This window comes from Phocoena sinus, chromosome 5, assembly GCF_008692025.1.
Source record: "Phocoena sinus isolate mPhoSin1 chromosome 5, mPhoSin1.pri, whole genome shotgun sequence".
Classification (NCBI taxonomy): domain Eukaryota; kingdom Metazoa; phylum Chordata; class Mammalia; order Artiodactyla; family Phocoenidae; genus Phocoena; species Phocoena sinus.
The window spans coordinates 108230252-108241441 of NC_045767.1; the positions used below are offsets into that span (position 1 = coordinate 108230252).

The following is an 11190-nucleotide window of genomic DNA, read 5'->3' on the forward strand; positions in this document are numbered from 1 at the left end:
CCTGCAGCACTGGCAACCACCATTTTGTTTTCTGTCTCTATAAATTTGATGACTCTAGGGACCTCATATAAGTGGAATCATACGGTATTTGTCTTTTTGTGACTGTCTTATTTCACTTAGCATAATGTCTTCAAGGTTCATCCAAATGTATCAGAATTCCCTCCTTTTTTAAGACTAAACATTCCATTGTATGTATATACCACACTCTTTTCTCCATTTATCCGTCAGTGGACACTTGGGTTGCTTCCACCTCTTGGCTGTTATAAATAATGCTGCTACGAACATGGATGTACAAATACCTGTTCAAGTCCCTGCTTTCAGTTCTTTTGGGTGTATGTTCAGAAGTGGAATTGCTGGATCATATGGTAATTTTATGGTTAATTTATTTTGAGTAACCGCCATACTGTTTTCCATAGCAGCAACATTATTTTATAGTCTCACAAGCATTGCACAAGGGTTCCAATTTCTCCACATCCTCACCAACATTTCATAGAATTATACTGAGAGAAATGAAATAGTCAGTAGAAAACATGCCATACAGATTGCAGATTTACATTAGTGTCTCGTAATAACAGTGTTAGAAATTAGTGTTCTGCATTTCAGTGGTTTTCAGCATAGGAGAAAATGAGATGCATTATAAAATGCGTAATTTGTATTATTGGTGAAGGCAATTGTACTCTAAATTTTCTAAACTTTAGGTATTGATGAACCATTGCACATCAAGAGAAGAAAAGTAATAAAACCAGGTTTCATACACAGTCCATGGAAGAGTGCATACATCAGGCAGCACAGAATTGATACTAACTGGAGGCGAGGGGAACTCAAATCTCCTAAGGTAACTGAACTCTTGCATGATGTAACAGAAACCATTAATCAGTGTTAGTACGTAGTGTACTCTTTCATATCTGACAAGTAGTGTAACTTGACAACCTATGTCCTGTAGAAAGAAAACAATATATTTTAAAATAACTGAAAATGTAACTGACAGTATTCCTCTGTGCTAATATCTCTAGTCTGACAACTAACTGTACTTGAATAAAAGACGAATTGACTTACGTGTTGTACTATCTATTGCATGTAAATGAAGATTTCTGAATGTCCTGTTGAATTTTGTGTCGTATACGTACTACCTAAGAATTTGCTCCCTCTCTGACCAACATGATTTTTTGAGGAGTACCCATGTTTGGGGGGTTTTTTGATGGCTTTTGTGTGTTTTAATTTTATAAATTTAAGCATAATTCTGATTTTCTGCCTTATAACATTTCAATTATATAAAGAATGGCAAAAATACTTGAAATCCTTAGCTATAGTTTTTTCAACTGGAAAAAAAGCAATTTGGGGAGACATTTTGTATTAAAATGTACACATTATGACAGGCTTTTTTGTTTGTTTTAAGTTGAAAAAGTTGATGATTATTGTCTTTCTACTTAGTAGGTACTTTTGTGTGTCAAAATTGCACAACTTAAGTGCATATTCTTTTGGTTTGAGCAGATAAAATAGATGATTATAAAATACGTTTGTGTTTGAACCATATTTATGAGGTCTTGACTGAGTAAAATTTTAATAGTTGATGTCTCAAGTATAAATAATAGAATATGGAAACAATAAAATGTTTAATACTTAATTCATCTGCCAGGAAGGATGCTTCATATTTTATACAAATTTTTACTCTGGAAATAGACTATGGATTACTGTTGCTATTTATGGCCTCATTTTTCTTTTCACTAGTATTTTAAAAAACATAATGTAGTAACGTACTTCTGATCTGTATATCTATGTTGTAGGTGCTGAAAGGACATGATGATCACGTGATCACATGCTTACAGTTTTGTGGTAACCGAATAGTTAGTGGTTCTGATGACAACACTTTAAAAGTTTGGTCAGCAGTCACAGGCAAAGTAAGTGTACTTCTCTCTACACTTCGTAAAGTCACCATTTGGTACATACCTTTACAAGGATCCACCAGTGAAAGGAAAACAAGGATTCATTTTTGAGTCTAGCTTATTTTGATAGCAAATATCAGAGCTTCTAATTCAGCTTTTTTCTTGGCATGAAAATGATGTTTCTCATGATAGGGATGTCATTAGTTTCTTCTTCATTTAAATAGTTTGTCTATCTTTGTGACTTAGCTATTTTAAGATTTTACAGATGTGCTTTTTTTTCTTTCTTTTTTGGGGGTTAATTATTCCCACTTTTATTAACCATCAAAGTTATATCTCCTTCCTTTTTAATCTTTTTCAAAACTATGACTGAGGGATATATTTTTTTCCTTGTAAACTTTGTTGATAACCTACCTAGAGTTTAAAAGTTAAATAAATCATGTTAATTTTGATTTATCGCAAACCCTGTAAGATAGAAGTTAAGCAGGCTAGTTATGTAAATAGGAGTTTGAAGGAAACAAAGCAGTCCAAGCAGTCAGTTTCACTTCATACAATACTATACTTTAATGGTTCTCTACTGAATACTTATTTTTATCTGTCCAATGGAAAATATTTCCTTGAATTAGGTAATTGACCACCTAAAAAAGAATAGAAGAAAGTGTGTGGGGAGGGGGAAATCTGTCTTTTAAAATGTCTTATAACATGTTGATTCTTGGGCAAGAATCTTCTAAATATTCCAAGTCAGATGTAAAAGTTTTTTTAAAACTGCTTCGTGTTTCCGTAGTGTAATATTAGTTTTGGATTTGTTTCAGGGTTTTAGTGTCTGTCTTTACTTGTCTAGAAGTACCTTGCCTAGAAGTACCCTAACTACTGCCTTGGGGCAGATTCAGATGAAATGTGGAATGTAGCCACACCCAACTCTGTTGGCATTCTTTCACTGAATCCATTCCCATGGAAGAAACCAAGTTGCAATTTTAGTATTATTTTATCAAAGAGGCCAGGCCAGAGTTGTCATACTTTAGTGAGAAAGGTTTACTGTCTACATACTTGTTCCTCGACTGTGTGTGTGTGTGTAATATGCAGTGCTGCTGAATAAACAAAGAAATACACAGTGATGGGATCATGTTATATTGATGTGAAAAATTATTTTCTAATATGCCAAACATTCCAACTGAGTAAATAACTTTACTTCAGATTTTAATGAACTGCTAAAATCTTATTTACATTGTTTTTCTTTCTACCCAAAAGTAATCATCTTAAGTGTTTTTGCAGTGTCTGAGGACGTTAGTGGGACACACAGGTGGAGTATGGTCATCACAGATGAGAGACAATATCATTATTAGTGGATCTACAGATCGGACTCTCAAAGTGTGGAATGCGGAGACGGGAGAATGTATACACACCTTATATGGGCATACTTCCACTGTACGTTGTATGCATCTCCATGAAAAAAGGTAGGGGAAACCCTGTAGGGGTTGGGAATTCTTTCTCTGTTACTTGTAAACTTGGGGCCTTTTGTATAGAGTTCAGTTGTACAGTACTTACTATGTTTAACAGAGAGATAGTGATAATATGCTCCTAAACTAGACTCATCATTCAACTTCAGATATTTCTCTGCTATGAAAGCAGTAGTGTATTGCCTTAAGATTGGGCAGTAGGGTATTGCCTTTAAATTTCCGTCCTCATTTAATGTGTTGCTGGCTTCCACCTTGAAACTCTGTTCTCTGATCTTGACTAACACCTTACTTGATTGTTCTAAATCTTTGATGACTCATCATCTTCAAAAAAAATTGAGAGGGGCATATATTTCCAGTAGTGGGACAAATTCAGTAATTCAGTCTTCAAGTCTCTGAGTCTTTTTTTTTTTTTTTTTTTTTTTTTCCGTACGCGGGCTTCTCACTGTTGTGGCCTCTCCCGTTGCGGAGCACAGGCTCTGGATGCACAGGCTCAGCTGCCATGGCTCACGGGCCCAGCCGCTCTGCGGCATGTGGGATCTTCCCGGACCGGGGCATGAACCCGCGTCCCCTGCATCAGCAGGCGGACTCTCAACCACTGCGCCACCAGGGAAGCCCCTCTGAGTCTTTTTAATTACCCACCACCCTTCCCCCACTCCATCATATCCCCTGTGTCTGGGCAAAAGCTGAGGCCTGTGGGTTTTAACTTATTCTCTCATTACCTATCACCTGAACTACTGACAGAGCTTTCAAACTTGGTCACCTTTTACACAGCTGCAGAGAACCTCCTCTAATTACGGTAGTACCACTGCCCTTTGGGAGCATACTGTTGCCTACCAAATTAAGGAAGAAACCCTCAATCCAGTTTTCAAAATAGTTTAGGCCAAACCAGACTGCTTGCCTTTTTCTTCTCAGCATCTTTGCTGTTGCTTTTATCTCCTCCTACAGAGCCCTCCTATTAAAGTCCTTTCTATCTTCCATTGGCGTGTCTTCACAGTACCCCTGTTAAACAGATGTGATTTCTACCTCCTTTGTCAGAAAAGGTCTCTCTGAAGGGTCCTTAGAGTGAATCCACTCCAGTTTTTACCGTTAATTCATTCTGTCCATAGCATCTTCTTTATCAAGAACCATTACGTTTAGCAGATTTCACTTTAGATTTGTAATATGTGCAGAAAAGTACCTTCTCACTTGTAATTTGAATCTACTTTGAACAGTGTGCTCTACTATTAAAATTGGGGGGGATTGGTATCAAGAGACCTTGCATTTCAGTTTCCATTATATTCTGACTTAAATCTCTCAATGCTTCCATTATCTACTGTCCCAAAGGTGGAAACTCTGGCCTTTCTTAATCTCTTAGGAATGACATTAAAGACATCTGAGTTTTCAGCTCTCCTTTGTAATCCAAAGGTGATTGCCATATTTGTATCACTCTGGTCTTCGGAAGAGAATAATGTTGGGTCAGAGTTTCAAGGGATTTCCGTTGCCGCTACATGTGTATGTTCTAAAAATCTGTATGTCTTAATGCCCCGGTAGCCTACAGAATATTTTAAAATATAAGCATAAGCAGCCTTTGTTTGAGGACATGTTTAAAAGTGGTTAATTTAACCAGAGTATATGGTGTAAAGCACATATGTTTAGCTGTTTAAATTCCAGATTCTGATTTGTTTTGTTGAAAAACCTTTATTGAATTTTTTTCCCTAGTCACGAAGGGGCTTTGTGCTCATAATTAAAATGGGGGGAAATGACAGAAAGAATAAAGAAGAAAATTTAAGTTTTTCAAAATACTACCGTCCATTAGCATTTTACACATATTGCCCACACTAACATTTTATTTCTAAAATCAAGATCTTATTGTATGTGTTTAGAGCTGGCTGCTTCCGCTGCTGCTTCTTTATCTTCTTTGACTTGGTCTTCCTCTCCTTCCTCTTTGTCATTTCTAATTACAGTACAGTAGTCTTAAAACTGTTCCACAGGACCCCAAGGTGCTCCTGGGTCCCTCATAGGTGGAGGAATCAAACAGGCAGAATCCTAGGCTTTCCAACTTCCCATCCCAATCAGAGTAACTCAACTTTTGCATGTTTATATATCAAGGTTTTACATAGTATGTATTTATTTTGAAAACAGGTATTCCTGCTTAAGAAAAGGTAAAAAAGTTTTAATAACCACAGACTTTTTATGTATCATGTTTTCTCACAATATCAAAATTCTAATACATTCTTTTTTCTGTTTTCCCCCCTACAGAGTTGTTAGTGGTTCTCGAGATGCCACCCTTAGGGTTTGGGATATTGAGACAGGCCAGTGTTTACATGTTTTGATGGGTCATGTAGCAGCGGTCCGCTGTGTTCAATATGATGGCAGAAGGGTTGTGAGTGGAGCGTATGACTTTATGGTGAAGGTGTGGGACCCAGAGACAGAGACCTGTCTGCACACGTTGCAGGGGCACACCAACAGGGTCTACTCGTTACAGGTAAGAGACCTATCTCTCCTGCTCTTGAGATGCTATATTGATGAGTCATAAGGTTGTCTTACTCATAATCACTGTCAGATTGCTGATCCAATACAGTCCAAAAAAAGATGAATCAAATTATTCTGCTGTTTACATATACTTTATTTATTTTTTAAATAAACTTTATTTATTTATTGGCTGCACTGGGTCTTCGTTGCTGTGTGCGTGCTTTCTCTAGTTGCAGCGAGCGGGGGCTACTCTTCGTTGCGGTGCGCGGGCTTCTCTTGTTGTGGAGCATGGGCTCTAGGCGCAGGCTTCAGTAGTTGTGGCTCGCGGGCTCTAGAGTGCAGGCTCAGTAGTTGTGGCTCGCGGGCTCTAGAGTGCAGGCTCAGTACTTGTGGCACATGGGCTTAGTTGCTCCGTGGCATGTGGGATCTTCTCAGACCCGGGCTCGAACCTGTGTCCCCTGCACTGGCAGGTGGATTCATAGCCACTGTGCCACCAGGGAAGTCCCTATATATACTTTAAAATTGGCATGAAGAAAGCATAAATTTTGAAATTATTTAAATGATTTGTTTCAGTTTTTCTGTGATTGATTTCCCTCTAAAATACAAATATTTGTCTTGGAACCTGAGACTTCGGGGCCCTAAATTTTGCTGTGTTAATTAATGGGTAGATAGTCTCATAGGAGAATAACCTGGATTTTAATAAACTCCTTAGAGGATTAATTTGGCCCAAAGCTGCCCCTTTGCCTTGATAGCTGGAAGTTGATGGACCACGTAATTGTGATTCCGTCCCCATTCAAAGTGGAAGTGGAACTTTGCACAAAGCTGCTCTCCCGTCATAGGGCTGCTGGTTTGTAGTCATGAAGAAGTAAATTTGACTTAAGCTGATTTTTGGTTTGTTTTCATTTGAACCTGATATCCTAGAATAGAATGCCATATTTTGACATAAATAGCTAGATTAATAGCAAGTTTAGAAAATAGATCTTGTTTTGTTTCGTGAAAGGCAACATTTTCAATTCAAAAATACAGTTGACTCTTGAACAACTTAGGAGTCAGGGGCACCAACCACCTCCCCCCTACCCCCAACTCCAGTCGAAAATCCTCAAATAACTTTACAGTTGGCCCTCAGTATCTGCAGTTCCACATCCAAGAATCCAACCAACCTGGGATTGTGTAGTAGGTATTTAGCAAAAGAAATTCGAGTATAGGTGTGGACCCTCCCGGTTCAAACCCATGTTGTTCAAGGGTCAGCTGTATTTCTTAATACTTACATAGATTGTTTACCAGTTACTGCCCATTAGTAATCAGCAAATTAGTATGTAGTCCCAGGGCTCACAGTTCTGTCGTTGGGGTATTTGTATCTTCACTGATGGAATACTGTCCATGTCATGAAATATTGACATATAATAAAGATGTCTGTTAACTTAGGAAAGGTTATGAATTTGGAGGAGAGGGAATTGGCTGCAATTGTTTGTATGTTTTGTGATATGTTCGAACCTTAATGAATATAATAATCTTCCTTAAATAAGCCATTAGATTGAGGAAAGAGGTGGTAACATTATTATAGATCTGGGAATTGGTAGATATTTGTTGACTTTGGGTATAGCTGGGAAGCTGGAGAAAAGATGCTGTATATAGTTTGCTTTTGTTCTCAAAATGCCACCACTTCTAATTCCAGATATAATTGTCTGTTGGCACATTTCCTAAATAGCATTAGGTTCTTGTAAATGAAATTTTTATTTTACATACAATTTTTAATGGAACTTACTTTGAAGTATCATGAAAGCTATCTCCAGCCCTTTTCTTGCCATAGGTGTTGATAAGCACACCCTTTATTCATAAACCACATCAGCAGTTTTAGCTTCCTATTGGGAAATAAAACTCAAATGGCAATGCATATTGAATCATTCATGATATGTAGCTAGTAAGTGTGGCCAGATGATCTGAAAATAATATGTTCATTTTAGGTGGTTTTTTGAAAATTGTTTCTGCATCTAGTTTGAAGCCACTGGCCATAAAAAATTAGCATTTCTGGTAGAAGCTTCTGAGAACATGCCCTGTAGAGTTGCTTGATTGCATGCACTCTGTCTTGTACCTCATTTTGTTCCTGGCATTTTGTTCTCATGCTTTACTCGCGTCCCCTTTTAGGATTAAGGTCAATAAATAATATCAAGAATATGTACACTTCTAGTCTAATAAACTGTGTCTGTTGTAGTTTGATGGCATCCATGTGGTGAGTGGATCTCTTGATACATCAATCCGAGTTTGGGATGTGGAGACAGGGAATTGCATTCACACGTTAACAGGACACCAGTCATTAACAAGCGGCATGGAGCTCAAAGACAACATTCTTGTCTCTGGGAATGCAGATTCTACAGTTAAAATCTGGGATATCAAAACAGGACAGTGTTTACAAACATTGCAAGGTAAATATTGGCTACCCACCTTTAGCTGTGTTCCTTAAAAATGAGATTGTTGGTCAAAAGAGAAATTTGGAGCCTTTGTGTCACAGAAAGAAGTAACCTCATACAAAATGAAAACTTATTTTGGATAAGTTTATGAGCCTTTCCTCTCTGACTTGAGTAGGAGTGGCAGTAGGATGGGAAGGATTCACAGTGCCCACTGAACTAGAGGAAGAAACGTGAAAGCCGCTAATGCTAAAGGAGGCACAGCAGTGTTAACTTCTTATATCATGATTAACTTCTTTTTATTAGTCATAGCCCTTAGAAAGTGTTTTTTTCATTGAGGCCATCTGGTGGGCTATACTGCAGCTTTTTTACTCATTGATTTTGTCTCTTCCGCAGAGTTTTGGAATAGTGTCCATTCAGCCTTTGCCTTTGACTGGTTAGTTCAGAGTGGTAGGGTAATAGATTGTCCATGAGCAGAATACGTGATGCTGGTACTATCTACATCACCACCGAGAGAAGTGCTCATTCATGCAACCAGTACACAAAATGTATGCCTGGTAGCTAACCACGCTTCCTGGAACACAGAACCCTCAGAGATTAACGTTTCAGTTACAAATAGCTACCAGATTTTCTTACATCCCTGCCGATCCTAAAATACTCAGAACACAGTTTCTAAATGTGCAGCGTTTTAAATATTTCATTTATTGTGTGTTCCAATATAGATTCCACAAATTACAGTATAACTGACCCTTAGTCATGATTTCTAACCAGTAACGAAATTCCTTTGGTTTTGCCTAGGTCCCAACAAGCATCAGAGTGCTGTGACCTGTTTACAGTTCAACAAGAACTTTGTAATTACCAGCTCAGATGATGGAACTGTAAAACTATGGGACTTGAAAACGGGTGAATTTATTCGCAACCTAGTCACATTGGAGAGTGGGGGGAGCGGGGGAGTCGTGTGGCGGATCAGAGCCTCCAACACAAAGCTGGTGTGTGCAGTAGGGAGTCGCAACGGGACGGAGGAAACCAAGCTGCTGGTGCTGGACTTTGATGTGGACATGAAGTGAGGAGCAGGAAAGGTGGCATCGTCCCAACGTGTAGACGACATACTCCCTGCCCTTCCCCCTGCAAAAGAAAAAAAGAGAAAAAAAGAAAAAAGAAAAGAAAAAGAAAAAAAATCCCTTGTTCTCAGTGGTGCAGGATGTTGGCTTGGGGCAACAGAGCGAAAAGACCTACAGACTCAGAAGGAAAAGAGGAAGCGATGACAAACCGCAACTGACAAGAGAGGCGCCTGCCGGCTCGTCCCGGAAAAAGCTTCACTTTGGACTGAGGGCAGCTTTGCAAAACGAGACTTTTGAAATCAAACCAGGTGCAATTATTTCTTTATTTTCTTCTCCAGTGGTCGCTGGGCAGCGTTACTGCAGAGATGTCGTTACAGATTCTGCTAGCCTGTTCTTTTACCACTGAGACCTAGAAAGAAGCTGCAGTAACATCCACACAGTACCGGTGGACTTTCTCACCAGAGAGCATCTGCAACAAAAAGTCATTTTTCTGGAGCGGAAAAGCTAAAAAGGAAAAAAATTACTGTGAATTGTTTTTGTACAGTTATCATGAAAAGCTTTTTTTTTTTTTTTTTTTTTTTGCCAACCATTGCCAATGTCAATCAATCACAGTATTAGCCTCTGTTAATCTATTCCTGTCGCTTCCACATACACTCTGCAATGCCTGTGTTGCTCAAAGGTGGCAAGTTGTCCTGGGTTCTGTGAGTCCCGAGATGGATTTAATTCTTGATGCTGGTGCTAGAAGTAGGTCTTCAAATATGGGATTGTGTCCCACCCCTGTACTGTACTCCCAGTGGCCAAACTTATTTATGCTGCTAAATGAAAGAAAGAAAAAAAAAAAGCAAATTATTTTTTTTTATTTGTTTTCTGCTGTGACGTTTTAGTCCCAGACTGAATTCCAAATTTGCTCTAGTTTGGTTACGGAAAAAAAAAGACTTTTTGCCACTGAAACTTGAACCATCTGTGCCTCTAAGAGGCTGAGAATGGGAGAGTTTCAGAAAATAAAGAGTGAAGTTTGCCTGCAAGTAAAGAATTGAGAGTGTGTGCAAAGCTTATTTTCTTTTATCTGGGCAAAAATTAAAAAACACATTCCTTGGAACAGAGCTGTTGCCGCCTGTTCTGCGGAGAAACTTTTCTTTTTGAGGGCTGTGGTGAATGGATGAACATACATAATAAAACTGACAAAATATTTTAAAAATATATAAAACACAAAATTAAAATAAAGTTGCTGGTCAGTCTTAGTGTTTTACAGTATTTGGGAAAACAACTGTTACAGTTTTATTGCTCTGAGTAACTGACAAAGCAGAAACTATCCAGTTTTTGTAGTAAAGGCGTCACATGCAAACAAGCAAAATGAATGAAAAAGTCAAATGGTTTGCCTCATTCTCCAAGAGCCACAACTCAAGCTGAACTGTGAAAGTGGTTTAACACTGTATCCTAGGTGATCTTTTTTTCCTCCTCCTGTTTATTTTTTTTGTTTGTTTTATTTATAGTCTGATTTAAAACAATCAGATTCAAGTTGGTTAATTTTAGTTATGTAACAACCTGACATGATGGAGGAAAACAACCTTTAAAGGGATTGTGTCTATGGTTTGATTCACTTAGAAATTTTATTTTCTTATAACTTAAGTGCAATAAAATGTGTTTTTTCATGTTAGTATGCCTGTTTCTTCCACTGAGGTAATAACACTTCATTATCAGTATTTAGGGTTTGTCTCTGATATTTTAATCTTCGCATCCCCTGTAGTGCGGCATGGAAATTGATGCTTCCAGGCTTGTTGTCCACAGCCAAAGTAAGAACAGTGGGCCGCAAGATGCCAATTACATTTCTTTAGACTGTGCAGGAGGATGTGGTGCTGTGCTCATCTCTGTTACATTGGGGCATAGATGTATGAAATCTGGTCCCTCAAAGAGCCACCAGACTTTTATGGTCGTT

At 38.3% G+C, this 11190-nt stretch overlaps 1 protein-coding gene across 5 annotated transcripts in view; it reads left to right on the forward strand.

Moving 5' to 3' along the window:
- FBXW7 (F-box and WD repeat domain containing 7) overlaps positions 1 to 10911 on the forward strand; it is a 208136-nt gene extending 197225 nt beyond the window's left edge. For all 5 annotated transcript variants that reach the window (XM_032632855.1, XM_032632853.1, XM_032632854.1 and 2 more), the window contains 6 exons: positions 699 to 835; positions 1785 to 1898; positions 3153 to 3334; positions 5576 to 5801; positions 8001 to 8211; positions 8992 to 10911. In XM_032632855.1, coding sequence (XP_032488746.1) covers positions 699 to 835; positions 1785 to 1898; positions 3153 to 3334; positions 5576 to 5801; positions 8001 to 8211; positions 8992 to 9260 — 1139 coding nt within the window. In that variant the 3' untranslated portion in view covers positions 9261 to 10911. The remainder of the gene's footprint in view (positions 1 to 698; positions 836 to 1784; positions 1899 to 3152; positions 3335 to 5575; positions 5802 to 8000; positions 8212 to 8991) is intronic.
- Positions 10912 to 11190: the final 279 nt, after the last annotated feature.